Raw genomic sequence first — 27,843 nt, 5'->3', positions numbered from 1 at the left:
TGAAATCTATTTGCTTACGATTGTAAGTCGCCCTGGATAAGGGTGTCTACTAAGAAATAAATAATAATAATATTGTGAGTATGATATTTTTTTTAGTACACTAGAAAACATTAATAAGATATAGCAAAGTATGCATGACATATGATTGCTGCTAGCATCATTTGTTTGCAAAGCATGATTAGCACTGGCAGTGTAGTGGAAAGACATTGCAGTGGTCACCCTAGGTTCACGATTGCATGACAAGATTGATTGTCACATTACAAGCTGGGTGACAGCCATCACTTTCAGCAAGATAACTCGTTGTTGGCATCTAATGTGTCTGTGATAACTCGGACATGTCACATTGACTCTTTAAAAGTGCTGGAAGGTTCTGTTCATCATTGAGGTGGCTTTTCTGATTTGTACAGGACTGTGGCAAAGTGGTAATGACGTGCAGGTGAGTGCAGTGCAGAATAATCACACGGACAGACGTTGGTACAGGTGCAAGGGTGTTTATTTAATTTAATAAATGTCCAGAGCCTCAAGGCAAAACCTGTAAATAATAATAGTGCTGGAAGTGATACAGCGGCGTGTATCACTTCTAATTGTAATCCTACGGGTTTGACCCGCAACCCCAAAGTCCCGTTCCGACACCCACACTAAACACGTACACAAAGACAGTGCGTGATACAAGTGTTAAAAGGTGCAAACACAGAGACAGTTCCGAAAGTGAGACAGGTGAGTGGTGAAGTCCGGGTTTTCGCTGGCCTGCGGCTGCAGCTCCGGATCGTGCTCAGTAATCTTAGTGAGACAATAACACACAAGACACACAGTGTTAGGACACAGACACAAAACACTCACGGTCGCGTTCACGTTTCGGGCTCCTTCTCGGTTATATGTTTTAACCATATGCAAAGGAACAGATCACTCAAGCCATGCCCCCTATTTATACCCTCGCCCATGACCCCGAGGTTAACGAGCGCATCCGCTCCTCCAGTCCTCGGATGCCACGCCGCTTACCGTCTGGGTCACTGAGCTCGGGTGCCATGGCTCCGCCCCCTTCCGAACTGACCGACTTCCATCTACCCTACGGAATAAATTGTCGTGCCATTTCATTAAGGGTACTCTGTTCCTCGTATACCGTGCTCTCACAGGTCGAGAGGGAGATCTAACACTAAGACTCATTCGATCTCTGTCACATATCCCACCGCTCAGAGTGGAGCCGAAGGAACACTCGGCTAAACCTACCTTTCCCATTACTCCCCCCTCCCGGGAAAAATAATCCGCATTTTGGTGGTCTTTCCCTGCACGGTGTACCATATGGTACATGAAGGGCTGCAATGCCAGATACCACCGAGTTATCCGGGCATTGCTGTCCTTCATTGTGCTTAACCACTTGAGTGGGGCGTGGTCAGTGACAAGATCAAATGAGTGTCCCAGCAGGTAGTATCTTAAAGAGTGAGTAGCCCATTTCATGGCCAAACACTCTTTTTCGACGACGGAGTAGTTGCGCTCCCGAGGGAGCATTTTTTTACTTATGTACAGAACAGGGTGTTCTACTCCGCCTACCATTTGAGACAGGACTGCACCCAAACCGACATCCGAAGCATCGGTGTGGAGGATGAATCTCTTAGTGAAGTCTGGAGTGATGAGAGCAGGGGCCTGGCAAAGTCTCTGCTTAACAGTATTAAACGCCCCCTGACATTCTTCTGACCATTTAATTAAATTTGGTGCGCTCTTTTTGGTGAGGTCAACTAAGGGATTAACCACTGTGGCATACTCGGGGATAAAGCGGCGGTAATAACCGGCTAACCCCAGTAGCGACCGCACCTGAGCCTTGGTTTTGGGGATTGCCGCGTCTACCAAGGCCTGGACCTTGGAGACAACGGGTTTCACCCTGCCATTCCCCATTACAAATCCCAAATATTGTGTTTCTCTTTTGGCAAACGCACATTTTCGCAAGTTAGCTGTCAGCCGGGCTGCCCTTAGAGACTGAAGGACGGCTGTGAGCCTAGCCAAATGCTCTCGCCAGGTGGAGCTGTAAATGACCACATCATCAATATACGCTGCCGCATATTCACGATGTGGGTGTAAAACCTGGTCCATCAGTCTCTGGAAGGCAGCAGGCGCACCATGTAACCCAAACGGCATGGTTGTAAAATGAAACAGCCCCTCTGGTGTTGAAAATGCGGTTTTCTCTCTAGACCTACGAGTTAACGGGATCTGCCAATATCCTTTCGTCAGATCCAGAGTGGAGATGAACCTCGCCGTCCCCAGTCTATCTAGGAGTTCGTCGACCCGAGGCATGGGATACGCATCAAACTTGGCAATAGCGTTTACCTTGCGGAAATCAACGCAGAAGCGGTTGGTGCCGTCCTTTTTGGCCACTATCACAATTGGACTGCACCACTCGCTCCTGGAAGGCTCAATCACCCCAAGTTCGAGCATGTCCCATACCTCTTTGCGAACGCCACTCCGTCGACTTTCCGGGACCCGGTAAGGTCTCTCTCGCACTGTGACACCTGGGGGAGAGATAATGTCATATTCAGCGAGGTTAGTTCTACCGGGCGTGTTAGAAAAAACATCGCTAAATTCCTCAATTAACCTACGTAGTTCACGTTGCTGATCAGGAAGTAACTGTTCCCCCATCGAAATGTTCTTTGTGCTAGAGGGTTCTAGCTCGGGCCCTAAATCATCCTCTATATTGCCTGGGGCTATAAATAACACCTCTCTTGCCTGCCAGGGCTTTAATAAATTTATGTGATAAATTTCTTTTTTGTTACGGCGATCGGGCTGTTTAATTTCGTAATTCACCTTTCCTATAGCCCGAATCACCTCATATGGCCCTTGCCATTTAGCACATAGTTTGGATTCCGCTGAGGGAAGTAGCAGCATTACCTTGTCTCCAGGTCGAAAGGTTCGGATTAATGCATTTTGATTGTAATGCTGCTGTTGTCGATGCTGAGCCGATCTGAGATTGTCTTGGGCCAAACGACCGACCAAATCTAGGCGATCTCTCAGTAGGAGCACATGCTGCACTACATTTTTGGACGAGCCTTTGTGCTCCTCCCACCCCTCTCTCAACAGATCGAGGATGCCGCGAGGCTGTCGGCCGTACAAGAGCTCGAAGGGGGAGAACCCTGTCGAACTCTGCGGCACCTCTCTCACTGCAAAAAGGAGGTAGGGGAGAAGCGATGCCCAATGTTTTTGCTCCTGATTCACAAATCGTCTCAGCATCGCCTTTAGAGTCTGATTAAAACGTTCCACCAAACCGTCCGTCTGTGGATGGTAAACCGACGTTCTGATGGGACGTATTTTTAGTAATTTATATACCTGCTGTAGCGTGTTTGACAAGAAATTAGTTCCATGATCAGTCAATATCTCGTTGGGGATCCCTACTCTTGCCATAATCTGCACTAGTTCTTTGGCTATCGCAGCAGCACTAGTGGACCTCAATGGAACTGCCTCTGGGTATCGCGTTGCGTAATCTACCACCACTAATATATGCGTATACCCGGAGTCAGAAGGTAGCAAAGGGCCGACTATGTCCACTGCGATGCGTTCAAAGGGGGTGGAAATAATCGGCAGTGGGACCAAAGGGGCGGGGCGCACTCGACCCGGCGCTACTCTCTGGCAGTCTGGGCATGTGGCTACATATTTCGACACTTCTTTATAAACACCTGGCCAAAAGAATCGAGCCAATATCCGTTCCCTTGTCTTGTCAACTCCGAGGTGCCCCGCAAAAGGGATATCATGCGCCAGCCTCATGACCTCCAGCCGACAAGACGGGGGAACCAATAATTGTGTTACAGGATGTCCTGTGCCCGCGGCCAGGTTTACCCTATATAGTAATTGCCCCTTGATAATGAAGTGTGGAAATACTAGTGCCCCAGCGCCTTCAACATCCTTACCTTCAATGGACCGGACCTGTCCCCGAATGTGCACCAGTGATGGGTCATTGTCCTGCTCCCACACTAGGTTCACATTCGAGTGCCACATGTCCGGTATATTGAGCGGGGCGGGAGTAACATCTGCCCTTGATGGCCCAGTAACCTCGCCCTCTCGGTCACACTGCGTTCCGACCCCCTTTGACTGACGTTTTTCACCGTTATAACAGGCTCCCACCAGCCCCCAGCCTTGTCTCATTAACGCTCCCTCCCATTTCCGCAGCCTTCTCTCTTTGTTTGTTTTTTTCGGCCGGAACAGGGAAGAGAACATTTCCGCTTGAAAGGGAAAAACATTACCAATTATTTCCCCTTCTACTTTTTCTGCCACATTTGCGTGTATGGCCGGGACTGCCCTTAATTTCAATAAATCTTTATAGTTGGGCCAGTCCCGACCCAGAATAATGGGATGTGGTAACCTTTCCGCTACCCCAACTACCAGGGAACGTTTCATCGGACCGACCGATAAATATGCTTTTACTGTGGGGTATGTTGCCGTGTCTCCATGGATACAGGAGATCGCCACCTGACCTTGTGGCTGCCACACCATACCGCCCAAGAGAGATGCTCTAATTAAGGTCTGACCACACCCTGTGTCCACTAATGCATGGGTCTTCACATTTCCAAAAATCACCTTAACAATACAAGGCCCCTCCCGACCATTTTTCCCTCGCTTACCCGCTTCAGATGCCAGATTACAGACGGCCACGTCACACTCCATCGCAGATGGGCATGACCTAGCCTGATGTCCCGGCTGGCGGCACCTAAAACAGGTAGGGGGAAAGGAGGGCACAGTATTAAATGGTCTGTCCCGCTGCTGGTATGGCAACGGGGCAGGGGCAGCACCTCTACCCCCGCTGGGGGCCAACCTTGGTCTCCATGAAGAGGAGGCAAGGTCGCCCATTGGGGTTGGTGCTCTTGGAGGTCGTTGAACCGGTCCTGGTGGTGGGGCTGATGGAGCAGAGAGAGGAGGTGGGGCTCGGCCGCTCCGTTGAGGTGGGGTGAGTAGCCCGGTCTGGGCGGATACCAGGGAGTCCTCGAAGTCCTCAGCGAGCTTGACTGCCTGTTCCAGGGTGTCGGGGTTGTGGCGCCGTATCCATCCTTGGGTCTCGGCGCCGACCACATGACAAAACTGCTCAATAACGATGGCCTCCCCCATCTGGGCAGTTGTTTTTAGCGCCGGGGTGAGCCAGTGTATCATGTGGTCACAGAGCTTCTGCGCGACCACCCTGGGGCGTACGTTCGGGGACCTCCTGTACTCCCTGAACCTCACTCGGTGCGTTTCCTGCGTAATATTCAGACGGCGGAGAATAGCCAGCTTTACCAGGTCATATTGAGCGGCGTCGTCATCCCCCATTGCCTGGTATGCTGCCTGCGCTTCCCCAATCAGGCAGGGTCCCAGCTGGCTTGCCCAGAACTGTCGGGGCCATGACGCGGTGGTAGCCAGCCGCTCAAATGCCACCAGGTATGCCTCTGGATCATCATCCGCCGTCATTTTATGCGTCCTGGCTTTGGGCGCTATGAAGCCGCGCTCCGCTGATGCTGTGGGAGGTATTGCCAGCCCGACCCTCTCGATCAGCGCGGTGTACCTCTCCTCTCTCCGTCTTTCCTCCCCCTCCCGTCTGCTGTCCAGCTGCTCCAGCAGCGCCGACAGTGTGGCGTAGTCCATCCCACTTCTGACACCACGTGTGGCAAAGTGGTAATGACGTGCAGGTGAGTGCAGTGCAGAATAATCACACGGACAGACGTTGGTACAGGTGCAAGGGTGTTTATTTAATTTAATAAATGTCCAGAGCCTCAAGGCAAAACCTGTAAATAATAATAGTGCTGGAAGTGATACAGCGGCGTGTATCACTTCTAATTGTAATCCTACGGGTTTGACCCGCAACCCCAAAGTCCCGTTCCGACACCCACACTAAACACGTACACAAAGACAGTGCGTGATACAAGTGTTAAAAGGTGCAAACACAGAGACAGTTCCGAAAGTGAGACAGGTGAGTGGTGAAGTCCGGGTTTTCGCTGGCCTGCGGCTGCAGCTCCGGATCGTGCTCAGTAATCTTAGTGAGACAATAACACACAAGACACACAGTGTTAGGACACAGACACAAAACACTCACGGTCGCGTTCACGTTTCGGGCTCCTTCTCGGTTATATGTTTTAACCATATGCAAAGGAACAGATCACTCAAGCCATGCCCCCTATTTATACCCTCGCCCATGACCCCGAGGTTAACGAGCGCATCCGCTCCTCCAGTCCTCGGATGCCACGCCGCTTACCGTCTGGGTCACTGAGCTCGGGTGCCATGGCTCCGCCCCCTTCCGAACTGACCGACTTCCATCTACCCTACGGAATAAATTGTCGTGCCATTTCATTAAGGGTACTCTGTTCCTCGTATACCGTGCTCTCACAGGTCGAGAGGGAGATCTAACACTAAGACTCATTCGATCTCTGTCACAAGGACGTATGTGAAAATATGATGACGCCACACCAGAGTTGACTTCCTGATGGAGATACAGTATTATCCAGCCACCTTTGCAAGCTAATTTCGCTGACCTGAGTCTCTTAGCGCGTGCTTGGGAAATGGCACAGAGAGCACTGTATAACACCGTGTAACAAATTTTTTTTTTTTTGGTTCCTGGGTAGTAAGTGTTATTTCCTAATTGCTTATGCCTCAAAAGTATAGAAAATGGCTATTATTCCCCATAAACTTTGCTTTTGTGACCAGGACAGTGATATTTTGAAATTTACCTATTTCCAAAGAGAAAACGGGTGAATTTGTGTCTTTTCGTTCACATAAAGTCAGAAAAAAACAACATATGAATCCAAATTAACATGTATTTATACTAAAGTAATACAAAAATGACTACAAAAGATTTAGAAGTGAGTAGTTTTTCGAGATTTACAATTATACTGTAAATCACTTTCACGAACCAGCCCCCAAATGTAGTCTCCTGGTCACAAAAGCAAAGTTTGTGGGGAATAATAGCCATTTTCTGTACTTTTGAGGCATAAGCAATTAGGAAATAACACTTACTACTCAGGAACAAAAATTGTGTTACATAGTGTAATCATTCTTCTTTTTACTAATGAGGGAGACCTTTTTCACTCAACCAGCTCTAAAGTAATTATGCAACATACATTTAAAAATATACATTGAAAACAAAGTATCTCAAGACAATATAGCCATTTTTTAAATCTGTATTTAAAATAAATGCATAGTTATTTTTTTGAATAAGCGTAAATTAAAATCAAATCAACAACCACAATAACAAATATCAGCTTTTAAAGCATTTTGAGTCTGAGATATCTCATGCGGCTGTACATATTAAATAGAAAAAAATAAACTAATGAAAATAAAGCAAAAACATGCACTGATAAATGTGTACAGAAGCCTAAATAGTTGCAGAGACCCAGTTTTATAGAAATGATACATTTAGTTGAGGCTGTAGTAGAGGCTGAGATTTCAAATGAGTAAGCCTTTAGGAAGTCTGGTTTATCACAGCAGGATATACAGATTTAATATCTCTGTAAAAGTAAGTGTTATTAAATATAATGTGTTACCTTGGTCATCCTATGCTAGCACCATAAAAGAAGAAAAATAAGTATCACTGATATCACTGCCTGCTCCCAGGAGAGAAACATTTAATGAGTGCATGGAATAGCGGCAAAAATTTCTGAAAATGTTAGCACCACATAGAGCTGCATTCAACAAAATAATATAATATTAAACTAAATATTCAGCATTGATAATACTAGTATCGGACTGTTACCAAATCATGTAATAATGTCTTATTCTGCTTGATGCATACATACAGCAAGATTTGTAATTACAATACATTTTAGGGATTTAATCCTAGGGTAAATTATTATTAAAGTTTAATGCAGAGTGATACACTTTGCTCATGTTTTCTATAATGTAATGTAATGTTGTACTTGTATTGATTCAGGGCGATACAAGGGTTCCAATAATGGAGGTTTTATTTATTTCCCAATCGGAACAGTCTGCTATTTCATTTTGTCTGTGATTTGGATGCACTTGCTAACTGTATTTTACATATGTGTATATACTTGAGATTCTACTTTATTTTGTTATAACTGTATTTGCTTTAAAAGACAAAGGTGTTGCTTTACATATTCCCCTACTGCAAATACATTTCCCATCTACTATTATGTAAGGACTGTATTATGTGTCTATTTCTTAATCTGCATAGAGTATTATGAGGAATTGGCCTCTTGCAAGCTTGAGAACATCTTAATCTCAGCCCTGACAGGGTTCTGTACAATGAATAATTTACGAGCTCCTTGGCTAAATGGAAGATCAGTAAACGTGAATTTATGACAGCTTTTACTCAGTGGATAGGGTGGAATGCTATTAACCAAAAATCCTTGGCCAGGCCCCCATTTCCATATTTTAAAATTACACCTGATTTTTCACAAAGACTTTTGTGAAGGATTAACTTCTATACAAGGTTCCTCAGAAAATGTAATTTTGTAGTTTCAATTTTGTTTTATCCTGTATGAAAAACACACACATTATGTTAAAGGTGAATTTCATTTCTAGAGCATACCAAAATGCTTGAAAAAAAACATATGATGCTCCTTATAACAGATTTTGTCAGATTTTTATTCTTTCCACAAAATTGGAGCACTGGAATAAACAACTTAGGCAATGATGCCTCGCAACATCGAGAGCTGACATTGGGGGCTCGCCTTGAGAAGATTTTCACTGTAATCAATCCCAGAACAAACGTGGAAGTTATTTTCAGGAATTACATAACAAATCTCTCAGTATGGGTGAGCTGACATCACATTGTTAGGAACCATTTTGTGGCTGGTATATGTTTAAGTTCACTTCAGCAGATCTGAGAGGCTGTTAATTGTCTAAGAGAATTATGTCACCAATGTCTCTAATTACTATGTAAATACACAGTAATTATAGACACTTAATGTAAAGTGTTACCGTATTGGTTTCAATTGCAAAAGGTTGTACCAGTGAGCAGAGTAAGCACTGAAACCATATACAGAAAAAGCAAGTTTCCTTCACTAGACTTAAATACACCTAATTAGTTTTTTAAAAACCATGTCTGCTTCTTAGTATGTGTCTATCCAAGCTTCCAGGGCTGACACGTTTTAAAGCTAGACTGTCACATAACTCTGCTTTTGTTGCTGTTGTGAATTCAAAGAAGATTCTTCCTCCTTGGCAGAAAGAGGAAGGATGTATTAATAAATGCCTACCTGCATTGTGTTGCCATGACAACCTGCAACAGCATGGTTGTCATGGCAACACAGTCTAGTTCTTTACTGCTTTAATTAGGATAAATTAAATACAGCCACTCATCTTTTTTTTAAAAAACAATAAATGTGAAAATTGCAACCTACTATATTGAACATACATGCTTTGAAATTTCAGTTATTTGTAAAACTCATTGCTTAATTAATACTAAAAATCAAATTAGATGTATAACCCCCCTTTTTTATTATAAACAACAACAACAACAAAAATACTACATTTTTTGACACATCTAACGTGTGTTTCAAATCCAGATCTGTCATGGTGTGTCTGTCATTCAATGAACAGAAAGCTGTTTGTTCTGGGGACTTGCTGTGTTTTCCCTAGAGATGGTAAGACTAGTTGCAGAGAAAGTGAAAGCCAGCTGATGTCACCATTCAAAGCGGGATACTTGCTTCTGGTCCAGATGTGAGGAGTGGCAGACATTGACACAGAGGCAGCTGCTCCAGTCTAAGCCACTCACATCTGGAGTTGCTCCAGGGAGCAGAGTGATTTTCCATTGTGGTTCAAGTGAACATGCAAAAGCAAATGCATATATAATCTTAGGCTAGCAATTCCCAACTTTATCTAATCAATATACTGTATAAAAAGAAAGGCCGGACTATGCAAATGTTCTCAAAAGCCGCACCTCTCTCACATTTCTAGCATGTTTTTAGTGGCTACATGACAAGTAAAACATGTTTAGTTAACAACTTCAGCCTTACCTTTTTTTACGTCATTAAATAGTTTTATCTGGCTTAATTTAATAAAAATAAATCAGTAGCCCATGTAAGGTAAGATTTAGGGATTTTTTGTTAGCTACTGTACAATCACTTAAAGTGTTAATAACTCTTGCCTCCTTCCTGCAGTTTAGTGTACTGTACTCCTTTGTGCACATCTGAAACTTGACCTAAATAGCCAGATATATTATTCAATTGACATGAATATGTTTTGTTGTTTTTTTTTTTTTCTAAGCCATGTGTTCATTTTATATATATATATTTTCTTTTATTTCTCTTCAACATTGGTTGAATATTTATAAAGTTACATATATGTTGGTATTTATTGAAATGATTCTGTCAAGGTAGTGTGAGCAGCTGGAAGCTTTCCTATTTTTAGGAAAGCTTCCAGCTACAGACAGAGGTGCTACAGACCAGAGGGCTAGCCAGGGAATTGCCTAGAATGGTGAGCTGATGCCATGGAGATCTGGAACCTCAGGTGCTACTCTCAGCAGTATACTGGCTGCAGCAGCTGTTCTAGGGTCACTCAACTTGCATGCCAATGTCTAAAAATACAGCTGGTTTCAGATCATTCACACCATGTCTGTCTGCTGAAAAGACACAGACCAGACAAGGGGGTTTTGTACGAGCTGAGCCCAGCAGGTCCTGAAACATTAGCTGAATTAGCGGTGGCTTGATTTAGTTCTAGAATTGGGTGGGAGGTGCAGGGGGCGTGTTAGTGTTAGGGTTATAATATAATATATGATATAATATAATATAATATAATATAATAAAAAAATAGAGCATGCACATACCATGTACGGTCTGGTACTTCTTGGATGACTTGGCCATGTGCATAACATCCTTTCTGCCGATGACATAACTGTAGAACTCCTTGCAACTCATGCTGAAATTCATTTTTACTTGCATTTCGCACCACACCAGCGCAATACTGCTTTGATTCCTGTTGCAACCTTCAATTCACAGTCACAAGACCGATAGGAATGTTGGTGCAGTAAGTGATAGACTTGGGAAGCTCTGTAGCAACAACTTGGGTATCCAACGTTTCACTGGGCTTGCTGAAGAAGTTTGAGACGAGGGTATTCTGTTTTTCAGTTTGGCAGTTTTGCACATGTTGCTCAGTCCCTGACCACCTTCCGGCGCCTCCTCAAGACACACCTGTTCAGACAGCATCTGTAAACCTCACAACCCTCGACTATACGGGACTGTATGGCACTAAATGATAACCGTGTTCACATTTTTTGTAATGACTTATTTGAAATCATTCTTATCCATTTATTGTGTTTACTACTTGCTCTTAATGGACTTTACTCTTATAAACACGTATTTACTATCTGTGTAACGGCTCTTAGTCAAAATCGTTCCCAAATGTAATTATTTACTGTATTTTATTTTCTTTTATTTGCATTTGCTCATATGTACTGACTTTATTGTATTTTATAACTGCTCTTATCTGTAATGTGATATTTTGTAATGTGATATTTCATAATGTGATATTTTCCAAGGTGATATTTTGTATTGTGATATTTTGTAACAACTTGTAAGTCACCCTGGATAAGGGCATCTGCTAAGAAATAAATAATAATAATAATGTTGTGTCCCACTGGCGTGATGCTTCATGTCCAACTCACCGCTGTGACTGATGCCGCATTCTTTGTTACACAATTTACAAAATGCCTTTGTAACACAGTCATATGATTGAATCCAGGTGTCATTTTTTTTTCACTCCATTCAGTACTTATTTTTTTGCTTTTTAGTGACAGGTTCGTCAACAACACCAGCCATCATGACACTTCGCCAGTAAAACCGCGCAGAAGCACATGTATACGCATGTCCGGGCCCCGGACACACAGACACACGCACCAAAGACACATGATGCATGACTGCAAGTTAATGTGATTGGATAGCCACATAGATGCAAACAACTCACTCAAACAACACGCCCTAAACTAGTAGAGTATGCTGTTGCACCGCGAGACAGTACAGCAGCCACATAAACAGAATTTCCTAAAAAATCTAAATTTCACATTTTACGCCAGGTTTTTCAGCGTTTATTTTAAAAATCAGGACAAATGCCATCCCGACAGTAACTCGATCGGGACGCAGGACAAAGTCCCTAATATCGGGACAATCCTGATTTTATCAGGACGTCTGGTCACCCTAACTAATACGGCTATCTATCAATGAATATCAGCTAATTTGATTTATATTCTACATACATTTCCCTATTGTTATAGTGGTTCATGTTTTCTTTACTGCTTATTCTTATGTGTAATTCTTCTGTAAGTCTTCTATTATGGTACAGTATTTTTATGTAATCATTATCAGACTCTACAGTGTTTTTTTTCACACTGGTGAATTGAGGATATATATATATATATACACACACAGTGCCTTGCAACAGTTCTCTCATATTCTCTCATATTACTGAATTACAAATGGTACATTGAAGTTTCGTTCTGTTTGATATTTTATTTTAAAACACTGAAACTCAAAATCAATTATTGTAAGGTGACATTGGTTTTATGTTGGGAAATATTTTTAAGAAAAATAAAAAACTGAAATATCTCAAGTATTCAACCCCCGGACATTAATATTTGGTAGAGCCACTTTTCGTGCAATAACAGCTTTAAGTCTTTTGGGGTAAGTATGTACCAGCTTTGCACACAGTGTCGGAGTGATTTTGGCACATTCTTCTTGGCAGATTTGCTCCAGGTTGTTCAGGTTGGTTGGACGACGCTTGTGGACCGCAATTTTCAAATAGTGCCACAGATTCTCAATGGGATTGAGATCAGGACTTTGACTGGGCCACTGTTGGACATTCACCTTTTTGTTCTTGCGCCACTCCAATGTTGCTTTGGCCTTGTGCTTGGGATCATTGTCCTGCTGAAAGGTGAATTTCCTCCCAAGCTTCAGTTTTTTAGCGGACTGAAGCAGGTTCTCTTGCAGTATTTCCCTGTATTTTGCTCCATCCATTCTTCCTTCAATTTTAACAAGATGCCCAGTCCCTGCTGATGAGAAGCATCCCCACAGCATGATGCTGCCACCACCATACTTCACTGTAGGGATGGTGTGTCTTGAGGCATGGGTAGTGTTAGGTTTGCGCCACACGTTTTGAGTTTTGGCCAGAAAGCTCTATCTTGGTCTCATCTGACCACAAAACCTTTTCCCACATCGCAGCTGGGTCACTCTCATGCTTTCTGGCAAACTCCAGACGTGCTTTCAGATGGTACTTTTTGAGTAACAGCTTCTTTCTTGCCACCCTCCCATAGAGGCCAGTGTTATGCAGAGCTCTTGATATGGTTGACTGGTGCACTATTACTCCACTCCCAGCCACTGAACTCTGTACCTCCTTCAAAGTGATTGTTGGCCTCTCTGTGGCTTCTCTCACAAGTCTCCTTCTTGTTTGAGCGCTGAGTTTTGAGAGACGGCCTTTTCTTGGCAGTACCTGTGTGGTGTGATGCAGTTTCCACTTCCTGATTATTGATCCAACTGTGCTCACTGGGATATCCAAACACTTGGATATTATTTTGTACCCTTTCCCTAATCTATGCATTTGTATTACTTTATCTCTAACTTCTGTAGAATGCTCTTTGGTCTTCATTTTCCTTCAGATTCACAGCCTGATCAGGGCAGTACTGTTGATAGCTGTACTTTATGTCCTAAAATATGGACCTAGTGTTTAATAGATCAATGGCTTTTTACATCAAACCCACCATTCAAAAGGAATAATTGACATAAAAAAGTGACAAGGCGAGAATGGGGAAATACATTGAGGGATATGATCTTTTAACTATCAGATAAACCTTTTCCAGCTGGCTTTCCATCGAATTTATATATCATATGGATGTGAATTCTTATTCTTGTCCTAAGATCTATCTTATGAATAAGCAACCAGGCACAGGTTCTTTATCCATTGTTTGGCTATTGAAGGGTAACAAAAAAGAATATAAGAAACTAAAACAAAATGCATTTTGTTAACCCCCTTTTAAAACGGGAATCCTAACACAGTGTTTGAACATTATTGTGTGTTTACCTTGGGTGAAGAATTTGACACAATAACGTTGAACATCCCCTCCTGTTGTTGAACGTTGGATGGCTCCTGACTGGCAGATTTTATTCTTTTTTTAGACCAGGCTTTTGCAGGAACTGATTTTTTTTTTTTTGCCTGTGTACAAATAAGCTTGTTCTGGTGTAATGGAAAATTCCATTGACCTTTACCTCCCCATCTACAATTGCATTTTCACTTGAAAAGCGATGTGCATGCTTGTGAGTGTGTATGTCAGTGATCTGTGGTGCTTACATGTTATTCACTTGTCAGGGATATCTCCTTAATAATAATATTATATGTACTGTATTAGAGTTTTAGGTTCTTTTCATTAAAATAGTGTTTTTCATTTTGGCTACAGCGATGACTAAATACGTACGATTTAGACTTACAGTTTCATAATAATTAGGGGTGTGCCAAATACTCGTATGATACCAGGACCTGTTACAAATACAGCAATTCTTCTGAGTATGAATAACATGTATTTAATAATGGCTCATTAATTGCCAGCATTGGTACTATTCGTTTTAAAGAAGATCATTGCATTTCATACATGCAAGTATTCTAACAGGTAACACAATAGCAAAATACATACTTGTACGTCTAACCCCAGACTATTTGTTTTGAAACCTGAAAACAACTAAAAGCATTATTTAATCATACATGAGAATAAAGAAGTGTGGAGTAGTGGTTAGGGCTCTGGACTCTTGACCAGAGTGTTGTGGGTTCAATCCCCAGTGGGGGACACTGCTGTTGTACCCTTGAGCAAGGTACTCCAGTAAAACCCCAACTGTATAAATGGGTAATTGTATGTAAAAATAATGTGATATCTGTATAATGTGAAATAATGTATAATGTGATATCTTGTAACAATTGTAAGTCGCCCTGGATAAGGGCGTCTGCTAAGAAATAAATAATAATAATAATAATAAAGAAGAAAGTGTCAAGACAAACTTGTGTTAAAAAATGCATACAAAATAATACTTTTATGATTTCTCCCCCAAATCCTGTGATATTAAACAAACTTTATGCATACAGCCCCACATAATTAGTATTAAAAAAAAAAAAACAGCAAATAGTCCCTGATCAAAATCTCTATCTCATTGTAGTTTATGAAGGTTATATGCGTGGGAAGATGTGTGGGTGTTGCCTCCTTGGTTACAGCCGACTGCTGTAAATGAACTACATTTGTAGAGAGTATTTATTTAATACCATGGTGCTGTCTAGAATATAGTCATAGTGATGTTAGCTTCTTGACTAGAAATTGGTTACTTGCCAGAGGAAATGTATTGGACTTGTGCTTTCATTCAAGTAACATACTTGGAAAGCATGTTACTTGAATGAGGAAAATGTTTTTAATGCTGCATAGTCATTAGTCACAGTTGGAGAGACCTTTTTATTTACAGATGCTAGTGGAAGGGCATATTGAGATAATGGGAGCCAAAAAAAAACATACCACTTTAATCAATGGACTGCCTAGAATGAAAGAGGAACTGTAATAATACATACTTGGGTGAAAAACAACATATAATAACTTTGCATTATTTTTATGTTGAACTTTGTTACATCTTGATAGAGTCAACATAAAGTGTGTTGTATGTGTATATTTGAGCATCTCCATAAGGGGAGACTATATGGGTTTGTCAATCCGTCTCCTCTGCCACACCTACTACTGCTAATATCTCATAGGTGACAACATATTTCATATTTTCAGTGTTGTGCAAAAATCTAACGCCACCCTTCACTTTGAGTAGTATGTGACCTGAGACGGATGCCATGTTTGGTTTCTGACTTAAACACTTCTAGATATTCCCTTGCACAGATACAGTTATGTGATTCTCCAGGTAAAGTGTGATCGTGGATCAGATACCATTTGAGGTAGTGACTTCATATTTGGAAAATTTGTATAAAGCCTTCATGCTAAATGTGTTGCATAGAGACAGTACACTTTGAGATGTTGCCCTTATGCTTGGTACACAGCTGTATTTTGTTTCCATTACCAGTGTTGTGTAGTAGAAATGAACTATTTTTCACATTTCCATGTCACATCTTTATAAACCATTTGATCTGATATGACATGCCTCTTTGATTATGCTATCAAATTTCTAGTATTAACAATTTACCCCGAAGCAACATAATAATTGTTGACACCCCAATGACTGGCAGTATGTTTTCCCTGTTATTTCAGACACTTGCAACAGCGGCTGAGAATTTCCAGATGGAACACCAGTGGAAAAATGAGTTTGGGGTAAGAAAAAACAGATTGTTACATATTCTTCTGTGCACAGTAGGAAAACACGTTCCATGTTTCCAATGGAATATAAAAAAGGACCAAAAGCTACAGTGTTGTATATACGGAATGATTTCCATGTTCAGAAACTTCATTACAGTAAATTATGTGCAAATGTAATGGGATTCTTATACATTTTTAGTTATAGAACATGACTTTCTTAAATTAGTTGTACACACTAATCTTTAATTAAGCAATTTTATATTAAGTGGTTAGTCCACCTAATACATTCTTAAAATACCTGCTGCTGTACCCTTGAGCAAGGTACTTTGCCTGGATTGCTCCAGTAAAAACCCAGCTGTATAAATGGGTAATTGTATGTAAAATTAATGTGATATTTTGTAACAATTGTAAGTCGTCCTGGATAAGAAATAAATAATAATAATAATAATAATTAAGGTCATAGATGTTAGTAGAAAAAAAAAAAAAGATGACTTTAGTAAGTAACACCAGGAACACAGCCCCTTTTATAAAAGTAACAAAACGAATAATTCCTTAACAGTTTGGTTCTATGTCATATCTGACAAATACCTCACTGGTTGCCAGTTGGACATTTTTAGTGATTGGTTATGAATGATCCTGAAAAAACAGAAACATAGTTGTGTGCATAAAGAAAATGAAAAAGATGGATTTCAGGTCAACTAGGCTACAGGAACATGTAGTGTAATGTGGGATATTTATAGGAGGATTTATTCTGAAAAATATAAACTAGTATATCCTTTTGGGTGTAATTAATTGTAGTGTAATTATCTTGCAGTTCATTTTAACTAAGACCCAGGTGCATATGTGCTTGTGGTAAGGTGATAATGATATGGTGCTGGCAGGTGGCAGCAGTCAGTGAACCAGCACAGTGTCTTCTGGGCTGCCGTATGTCATAACACAGGCACTCTTGTTAGTGATTAACTAGTATAGTATGTCTGTATAGACTTTGCAAGTACAGTAATGTACAGCAAGTACATTTGCAATGCTTTCCAGTGCCATTCTTATCTGTGATTTTCATGTAAAAACTATTGATTTGGTGAGCTATCTTATCTAGCTGTCTAAGTTTGTATTCTAGTCTTTTAAAAAGCTGATTGTGATAGTATAGGCAACATTCCAAAAGTTGACATAACATTTAAGTAGGTTCATTTATTCCTGATTTGGTATTCTTAGGTAGTCATAGGTAGTCATAGGTATTTGTAAGGTAAAAAAAGAGTACATTTATCACAAAATGAGGTTACTTTATTGAAAATTTCAAACAACCTAATAAACAGATCAAGTGCTTATTAACATCATTATCCAAATATATATATATTTTTTAGAAATACGATGTGATCATTTGTATCCACACCATACAAAGAGTCTGGCATCTGATGGGAGAGCTCAAATATGCTGAAGACTGCACAAATCATTTACTGTAACACCTGTTGTGTGGTTCCAATTGTCCAGGCATGTTTTCCTGGTATACTCGGGGTCCCTTGATTTACTCTGGAATAGTTTACTTAAGCATCATTGTGGATCAAGTCCACCCAACATTGTTGCACGTGTGCCCTGATGATTCAGTGGTTTGAGGAGCATGACAGAGAATTCAGACTTCTTCCATGGCCCCCACAATGCCTGGATATCAATCCAATTGAGGATGTAGGGATGCACTTGAACAACATATTTATCAGCACTATTCTCTTCCAATCTCTGTGCGTTGTGTTAAATATTAATGACTGACTAATATCCTGCAATTAACCTGTGGCATTTTATTTTCTTTCTCAACCACTGATAAATGTTTCTTTTCTTCTTTTAGGAAAATGAGACAATGTACTACAATGCAAAAGATAACTTAGACGTAAGTATTATTATTATTATTATTATTATTATTATTATTATTATTATTATTGTTATTATTATTATTATTATTATAAATGTAATCGTTTGGGGGAAATGTCATTAAGGATGAAAAGCCTGTGAGTTTTATACATCAGTTCAGTAGCATCAAACCTTGATTCCAAAGTTGCAAATAATTCTGTCTTGTATGTAATTTATGATAACCATTATATACAGTTCTGTGGGCTTGAAAATTATTAATGGTCACAATTGTGCCTAATAATTGGTCTTGATCCAAAACATTCAGTTTGTTTAGAGGGATCTTTGAACTAAATGTGTTTGGATATGAAACAGTGATACAAATAATGGCTGTGTGCCTAGATTGAACTAAAAGAAACCTGAGCATGTATACCCAGCAATCACATCAAGCAACATGTTGTTTGGTTGCCATTAAGCAAGATTGTGTGCCGACTCTCACAGCTAAGGGTAAACAGGGTTTTTTGCAACAAAAAAATATTGATTGTAGATGATAGCCAGACACACCAATCTTGTGTGATCAGTATGGTTCCTGTCAGTAACTTATCCACCATCCAAAAACATAACAGGTACGAGCAGGTGAGTGGAAAAGAACGTGCATACAGATGACCAAACTAAACTGCAGTGCATTATTCAGTTCTGGGGATTTCTGTGACGCTTCCCACTCCCAAGAGTGCTAACCATTTTGTAAACTAACTGGATTTGATTAAACTACTTGGCCCTTGTCATGAAGTCTGTTTTTGATTAATTCAATAATGTTTAATATTCATGAAACTGTTCTTAACATATATCATGTCATTCATTAATAATAATGAACTAGCTGCATGTTTTAATAATTACATACAATTTCCAGTTACAGAGGCTCATGAGACAACATGGATACCCTACACGCCAGGTTATTACGAACAATTTGTTTTAGAAGTGCTTTCTTTTCTTTTGTTTTACTTCTGGGTCTGGCCCCAACCTTTAACCGATCATTAACTCAAAAACTATTTGAACTAGATAGGTGTGTTTTTTTATTGTAAATTGCATGAGGAATGCAAAAATGACACATGGGATGGCTCAGATGAAAGCTAAGGGAAAATACACTGTTTTATATAGGAAAAGAGGTTCTGTTTTTTCCATCTATGCAGATGCAATTTAGATTGGAATGATTGAAAACCTCTCTGAAGGATTTGGAGACTTTGATTTATTTATGAAATCCATGCACACCCACATGGGAATTCGAGGTAGTGTCTCTGGCTGGAGAGGAATGAGAAATGCTACCCCTTAAGAACATGCTATGCAGTGTTGAATGCCCAATTCTCACTTCAGCTTCAACAAGAGACTACAACTTGTGGGTTTGAAATCCAACATTTCAAAAGGACTTAGGAAAACAGGTGTTTTTGAGTTCAAGATCGATTAAAGGTTGGGGGGTCCAAAATACACCACATTTTGACCCCTCTATAACTTGATCTCTTGACCCGATCAGGCTTTATATTTTCAGTGTTTTCCATCACAGGTGTTGACCAGTTTCTATTCCCCTGCTTTAAATGGCCATATCAACGATACATATCTTTTTCACATATCCAGTTTACTTCATGTTTGCATAGGAGTTCAAGTAACAATCTCATTCCCATTTAATTCTACCTGTTTTTAATAAACACACTTTTGCATGTTTCCTAAAACTTTCCTAAATAAATTGTGTGTGTGTGTGTGTCTAAAAAAAATATACATACTGAATTTAAAAGGAAGGGCTTTTGTCTTAAACGTCCTGAAATAAATAATTTTGTTATCATTTAAACCTTTTGTGTACATACAAAAATAAAATCATTGTATCTATCAATCTATGTTATGTTCAACATGCTCATTACATTGCAACCAAGGTCTGAGATTCACAACCAGTGGCTTTCAGTCTCCTTTGTCAGTAGCAATAGATTGATTCTTTTTTTTTCTTTCACTTAAGGGATAAATATTAACCCTGTCATAGAGTATGACCCTTGTGTCAGAATGGGATATTGTTCTTATCAAGTTGCTAGGCTAAAGGCTTAGATGACATTCTTCCTGATATTGGTGCAATTATGTGTGGAGGTGATGTTTATGCCAGCTTTATAGATTACATTAAGATGAGGGAGGTCACAGCAGTTTTGATGCAGTGAGCTTTGAATCATATTAGGTGCTTCCACATTTCTGTTTCCAACACCCATTTCCTCTCATGTAAAAACACCAGTACATAGTTCACAATTATTCCTTAGGCCTTAATTGGGCACAGCTTCAGAATTGCTTGTCGCATGCTTGGTTCCTAATTGACAAATGAGATTTACTACCTGAGAAGAGTGAGTTTCCTCTAATGCATGGAGATTTGAGAGCAACAGTGTCTGACAAAACTTCACTGCTCTCCTAGCTTCTGTTATTGTATGTTAATAGTTAAAAAAAGCAAAATAACCCAGCGCTTTGTAAACAAAATTGTTTGTTATGGTGTGTAGACCAAAACATAAACTATAAAGAAAACCAAAAAGGTCTGCACTCAAAAATTAGAAATTATTTAAATTAAAAACTTTTTTTTAAAAATGTGCATGTCTCAGTCAGGAACATGTTTCGCCCGTAGGCTTCATTAGCGTTCACAGGTGCCTGTGATACTGATCGATATCATACTGAGGCTAACAAAGGTTAAAAGAGTTATACTAATAACCCAGAGAATATAGATTGAAGCTGAATGCATACAATTAAACAATTAATAACAGCCATTATTGAATATTAAACAGTAAAACGAAACAATAAGTCAGATTAAACAAACTAAAGATATGGAGATAATTCAAAGTCTTCATTGAGTCCCTTGGGCATTAATGTGTTTAGTTTAAAAATCCAAACAGTTTCTCTTCGCAATAATATAACAGCAACATCACCTCCTCTTCTGCTTACAGAAACGGTTTCTATTCCTATGCATTTCAATGAATTTACATTATGCGCCAACTCACTGAAATACCTGGCTATCGGGGATGTAGGGTCATTGCGCCTCACTGCACTTTTATGTTCGTTTAATCTGGTTTTGAGAGGTCTAAGGGTTTTGCCAACATATCCACGGCCACACGGACAAATTAATATAGACTTACGTTAGATGTAATACAAGTAATCCTTTGTTTGATCGAAAAACGTTTACCTGTTAAAGGATGTGTAAAATCTATTTTACACAGTGTATTACACTGAGCACAGCCTAAACAGGGATAACATCTTGGAAGAGGAATAAAGAAGGGGGGAGGGGGAACAAAATGATCTGCTTTAACCACAACGTCTTTTATATTTCTATCCCTTTTAAAAGAAAAGAGTGGAGGATCTTTAAATGTAGAACCTAAAATTTTAAAGATGTTATTAAATTATTTAACCATTAAGTTTGTCTTTGAAACCAGTCCACACAAATCATCAATGTATCGGTACCAATGGCATACACAATCAATAAAGGGATTATTTGTATATATATATATGTTCATTTTCAAAAAGACCCATATATAAATTGGCATACGTAGGTGCCACAGTGGAACCCATCGCAGTACCCTGTAGTTGAAGATAGAAGTCCCATTTAAATAAAAAATAATTTTTATATAGAACAATCTCAGCTAATTGGGTGGGTGAATTAAGACCAGATCTTTGTTTTAGATAAAATTCCAATGCCTTTAAGCCATCTACATTAGGTATATTTGTATAAAGGCTCGTTACATCTAACGTTACCAACCAATCTGTGTCCGATAGTAATGGAATCTTTTGTAATTTGATCAAAAAATCAGTGGTGTTTTTTAGATAAGATGGTAAAGTGTGTACAAAAGAACCCAGAAATGAATCTATATATTTCGAGATGGGCTCAGTCAAAGAACCTATACCCGATACGATAGGTCGACCTGTGAATTTTTGGAAGAGTGTAAATAACAGGTCTAATTGGCTTTCTATATGCCAACATATTATATATGGTCATATTCTAAATTCAACCAGTGAGGTATTTGTATAAGAAAAAAAAACACAAATCTGTACATGTTTGTCCTTTCCCACCACAGAATACTTAGCTTTATAGTTGTTCAAAAGATTATTCAAAATATAATCACACACCAGTCCTTGTGATTTATACTAACATTCATGATATTTTTATTATTATTCCTCTCCCCTATAAAATTTATTCTGAGGCTTTCTGTGCTGTATCATTAACACTGAGTCCTGCTTGGATTGTGGGGGCTGGAGTGGTTGTCGAGAGCTTTCCTGCTGTCTGTGTTTGTTCCTTTTCCAGTAGCAAGTGTTCAGTTTACTGATGGGAAGTTACCTGCCTCTGTGCACTCCTTAAACACACGGGCCACCAGGAGGCAGCCATGTGTAGTATTCATATATTTTAGTTTAGTAAATGTAAATCCAAATGAGCTTGAAAACTGTCTGGAACATAATCACTGGCATGGTACTTTCATTTGGCACTCCCTGTCTTCTGCAGATAGAACTTTAAATGTGCTGGCAATTGTTGTTTGCTTTGGTATTGACAGTGTTTTGTTGTGTTCATATACCGGTGGTAGAGTTTGGTTTTAAAACCATGGGTGCTGTTTATAAAAAAAAAAAAAAAAAAAAAAAAAAAGCGAAATGCTGTTCTGTTTTATTTGATGCAGTCATGGCCTCGCTTCAGACAGAGCAGATTGTTTTAAATGATGTTGACGGCAGCCTTGGAGCCGGTACAGCTGCTGTCTGTAATCTAGCTCTGGGGATCTCTCGAAGGAGAATCGGTGCATCCACTGAATTTTATCGGGGTGCATCGTGCTGCTATCTGACTGGAAAGAATGAATACGCTAATTCTGGGACAGGAGCAAACATTTAAACACTGCAACCATGCTTCAGGATAGAATGGAGTTGCCTGAAACTGTTCATAATCTCGAAAAAAAAGTACTGAATGTTATCTGCGATAGGAGAAAAAAACTCCTGATACTGGCTCTTTAATGTCATAAAAAATAAACTATTGGAGGGGACTTTTTCTCTTTGTCTCACATATAACATTTTGTTTCCCAGAGCTTCGTAATATTCATCGTCTTCAATATTAATTTTTTTTCTGATTTATGTTCATTATTTATTATTTATTTTCACAACATATTAAATTCACAATACAGAGATGGAAAGCTGCCAGGACAACTTGAGAGAGACTGGTCCTGAGCTCCATTTCAGAGAAATGAGTGAGAGTTTGCTAAATGTCAGCAGCAGGAGACAATGTAATTCAATGAAGTGAAAGCAAAGTTTGAATGGAAGGAACATTGATCTCCAGTCCATACCTCCCGTGGGATTTTGTTTTGTTATCAGCTGTGTTTTTTTTTTTTTTTTTTGTATTGCATTCCAACCCTGCCTCTGGAGAAGAATCAGATTCACTTAGAATTTAATTGCATGCACTGTTGTAACAGATTAATTTAGCGCTGAAGTGTTCTGCATTGCATTTTTTTTAAATTAATCTCAAAGAGGTGAGAAACTAGATCACATTTTAATTCAAGCTGTCAAGTCCTCTGTGTCCTGAAGAACACGAGTATATAATACTAATGGAAGGTACTAGGTCTTATTACTGACATTGCCTTTCCAACGTCTTGATAGTGGGGTAGAGATGAGTTCTGAGAGAGAATATGGATACACAGAAATAAAGAGGAGTTAATATGTGTCTGTCTGTCTCAAGGAGGTGGTGCATCTTCATTTAAGAAGGATTTTTGTAATTCTTCATATGCTTGAGTTCAGTATTATAATCGACTACGGAAGCTTGTGTTCAAAGCTTTTAACCTTTTCAGTGCCCAGAGCGCTGTTTCTCATGGCCTTTATAATGCACATTTGTGTCAGGCCACGTCTTCTTTTTTCTGAGTTACTATCCGCCGCAGCAGCGACAGGGAGATGGTAAAAGTGGTCATACAAAAAAAGTTCATCCAATTGCAATGAAACTTGGTATTAACATTATTTAGCAGACATTACTGAGAATATTAGATCACCGGTATATATATAGTGGTGTATGTCCGCCTGTACATTTGTACATCTGTATGTCACTGTGAACAGGCTGGCTGTAGGGGTGACGTCAGGCCAGAAAGAAACACACAGACAGGCAGTACTGGCAGGAGAAACTGAGTCGCTGCGGCTCTCAGTGCGTTTAATAACACACAGAAAATAAATGCTTGAACCAAACAGAACACGGCACTTGAGGCCAAAATAAATAGACAAACAAAACAGACAGTGGATGAACATGAGTAGCATTTGTTATTTTGCTTACTTTATTTTCTCCTCTCTCCACACCTGTTCTCCACTCACCGAACACACAACCCTGAGTGAGTGAAAAGTGCATCTATATATACTGTTGTGCCGGGATTCAATTACTAATTAATCATTCACTTGAATCCCAGCGCGTGAACTAATTTGTGCAATCCTGTGCTCACATACCTGCACGATTATGCAACCCCCGTGCCTAAATACAACTATATATTTTAAATCACTTGTGCTACACAGACCCATTTATATCCCGTGCACCAATACCTATACACCAACATTAACACATAACACATAATCCACACATGGGCGGGGCACACTGCCACAGTCTCAGTTACATTTGTACATATATCTGGAAAATTGCTTATTAAATTGTGATGAAACATGGTATTCATATTTATTTAACAGCCCCAAATTTGAAAAATGTGTTGGTATTTACTGTGGACAGAGAGGGATTTATATGTGCTTCATATTAAGTAATTTTTTAACAATTCACATGTAATAACTCTGAATAACTAACACTAACTAATTTGTGTTTATTTAATTCCAAAAGTCTGATTCTAATGAGACTGGACGAATCAAGCCAGAATTCGTAGAAGACCCTTCCTTCAAACGACGTATTAACTACAACCACACTGCCGTCCATATCCCCACTGACATCTATGAAGGCTGTAAGTAAACCATTCGCTTTTTTCTATCAAGGTTTAGATTCCAACTAATTGAACCCATTTTGTTTATTTTGTGGTTTATTTCAAGATATCATTCAGCCATTCAGCTTTTTCACTTTATCTTCAGACAAGCTTTTTTTTTTTAGAAAAAATGCTTTTCAGGAAAATCCTTTACACATGTTGTATACTACTCTTTTAAGAGGCAGTTTATTTACAACATTAATGTTGCATTGTTTTACATCTTTTGTGCAAGCTGAAAAATACTGTGTTTATCAGGGTAACAAAAATCTGAATTGTCCACTGTTTCTGCTTTTATTTTCAAAAATCAAGGAGTACGGGTCAGAGAGAAAATGTGATTTGTATGGAATGAGAGTTATCAGTATAGATATGTGTTAAAAGCGTGTGCTCTATTGGGAGGGTAAACACAGATTTAAGTAGATAGAGGAATCAAGAATGCTATTTACTGTCATGTGATCCCAGTCAATAATAAAAACAGTGTACTGGCTATCTGTATATAGTATTATAGTATGTGTGTGTATATATACAGTGTGTGTGTGTGTGTGTGTGTGTGTATATATTTGTGTGTGTGTGTATGTATATATATATATATATATATATATATATATATATATATATATATATATATATATATATATATATAATATAAATAAATACACACACAAAGCCACAGGATGTTGAGTTACAGTATTTGTGGAGGTCAATTTCAAGCTGTAATGATTTTTAACCACCTACCCACATTCATTTATTCCAAGGTTATCTTGCTTATTGAAGTTCATCATTTACAGCATGGTCTATAGAGTGTGAGATTATTTTGATTAGATACTTCTTTGTTCACCAGGACAGTTATAATGTTTGTGTCCTATACTCAGCACTGCCAATTTGACTTAACATATTGTGTGAGGGTAGTTTTTGTCAGCTTGTTTACTTGATTGAAAGACATTGTGTGGTGAATAGACATATAATCACTGTGGAGATGTTTTGATGTGGGCAGTAGTCCTAGGGACTGATTTAAAAATAATAAAATAAAATAAGCTGTATCATTAAAATGTGCCTTGATTAATTCAATGACTGATTTATCAGGTCTTGTCTATCATTTTGTTGCAGCTGTATAATAAAATTATGCAATCTCTTAATGTATTTTAGAGCAAGACTGACTGAATTAAAACAATACAGATATGTAAAACTAATATATTGTAACAATGGTGGGGTTTGTCGCTTCAATTGCATTGGAGGCAGTGGTCAAGCCTAATTGCCTGGGCGGTGAAAAATAAGGCTTTATTTAGCTTTCATAGTGAAGCCCTATTCTTATACAGAGAGAGGCCAGGACACCCAGAACCCTATTCTAGATGCGCTGGTGCTGTGCAGGTCTGTTTTCAGTCGGCGACTGCTGGAACCTATATGGCCATCCCCAGCCATTCCGCCAGTATTAATAAATGGTCCCACATCTGGCTTATCCTCACTGATGGACATGATTCTAACTCAATCACTCCTTACACTCACCCCACATCCTCAGCCTAGGGACAGTAAAAGAACCCAATAACAAAACAAAAAAATGGACTAATTTAGCAGGGGAACCCTCCCAATTATTAATGTGACAAAATGCTGCCAGGCAGGTTGATGTATTCCTACACCAACCGAACCTGATCAGCTAGTTCCTTATTGAGAAGTAACTGCAGCTAGGTTGCCCATACACACAGCTGTAAACACTATAGGGACTACCCCCCATGACACGTTACAGCATTAAAGAAAACAGAACGATCCTGACTGCTCTGCTTCTAAATGAAAATGGATATCCTGTAAATACAACAGTGATCCATATTATCTACAGGAATGAGTGATATTTATTTCATGAAAGCATTAGAATGATATTAAATGTAACATCTTTGCTTAAGAGATTTTTATATAGAAAATTATTTAATTAATTTTGTGCAGAACTGTATTTGATATTGGCCTCAAAAGCCATTACATGACAGTAAGAAAGAAAGCCCTAACCGGCTCTAAGTTTCCAGTGCAGAGCGATGAAAGAAACTCACATGAGCTTTACCAATGACATCTGAGGGATGTCACCTTTAATGAAATGTGTGCAAGAGAAATGGAGATGGAAACAAGGAAGATAAATCTGAAGAGATTATTTTGTTGTTGTCTTTCTTAGATGGAAAAGTAAATTAAAGGTACAGTTCACTATTTTGAAGTATTTTTTTAATCAGGTGTAACTTCAACTAAAATATAGTGAACCGTCCTGCTGACCTTCGCCGAAACGCTTGGAGCTAATCAAAAATGTGTGGTACATGGATGTGATATTATTGACATTGAATCCAAAGCTGAAGATGGCATTGCATTGTTAATTTATTTGGACCAGATTTTTCGTAATACATATTGTCCTGCGTCCTCACGTACTTACATTTGGCCTATGAAATATGTGATGTGAATCCAGCACATTCAACTCCAAAACGCCAAAAAGTCTCTCTTCTGACTTTTGTTACACACCTAATAACCCTAATTATGCTTGGAATGTAGCACACTATATGCAGTGATTTGTATGATTGTTATGTCTGTACTGTAAGTTATTACATTGTGTGTAGGGTGTCTTTTTATTGTCATCTTGTGCAGTTGGTGTTAGACTGCCGTAAAGCTCTCTGCTCATTCTATGTGAAATTATGTCTCTATAATAAGGCAAGTATTAACTATTAAACATGACAAGGTTTTTCAACTTTCAAAATGAGCTAGATGTTTCATGCACAACATGACATCTGCACACAGGAGAAGATGTACTTCTATTTTGACAAACCCTTAAAAATGATTGGTTGATCATACAGTATTCAT

At 39.3% G+C, this 27,843-nt stretch overlaps 1 protein-coding gene across 13 annotated transcripts in view; it reads left to right on the top strand.

The window, feature by feature from the left end:
- LOC117419874 (voltage-dependent calcium channel subunit alpha-2/delta-1-like) overlaps positions 1 to 27,843 on the top strand; it is a 154,289-nt gene that overhangs the window by 39,505 nt on the left and 86,941 nt on the right. For 8 of the 13 annotated variants that reach the window (XM_058985860.1, XM_058985863.1, XM_058985865.1 and 5 more), the window contains exons 4-6: positions 16,169 to 16,228; positions 18,048 to 18,089; positions 24,885 to 25,002. In XM_058985860.1, the coding sequence (XP_058841843.1) occupies positions 16,169 to 16,228; positions 18,048 to 18,089; positions 24,885 to 25,002 (220 nt within the window). Of the gene's footprint in view, positions 1 to 16,168; positions 16,229 to 18,047; positions 18,090 to 18,956; positions 18,999 to 24,884; positions 25,003 to 27,843 lie in introns of all 13 variants that reach the window. The other 5 variants (XM_058985858.1, XM_034033191.3, XM_058985862.1 and 2 more) reach the window with 1 other exon arrangement.

Source organism: Acipenser ruthenus, chromosome 14 (genome assembly GCF_902713425.1).
Source record: "Acipenser ruthenus chromosome 14, fAciRut3.2 maternal haplotype, whole genome shotgun sequence".
NCBI classification, from domain to species: domain Eukaryota; kingdom Metazoa; phylum Chordata; class Actinopteri; order Acipenseriformes; family Acipenseridae; genus Acipenser; species Acipenser ruthenus.
This window is presented reverse-complemented; position numbering and strand designations above follow the sequence as displayed.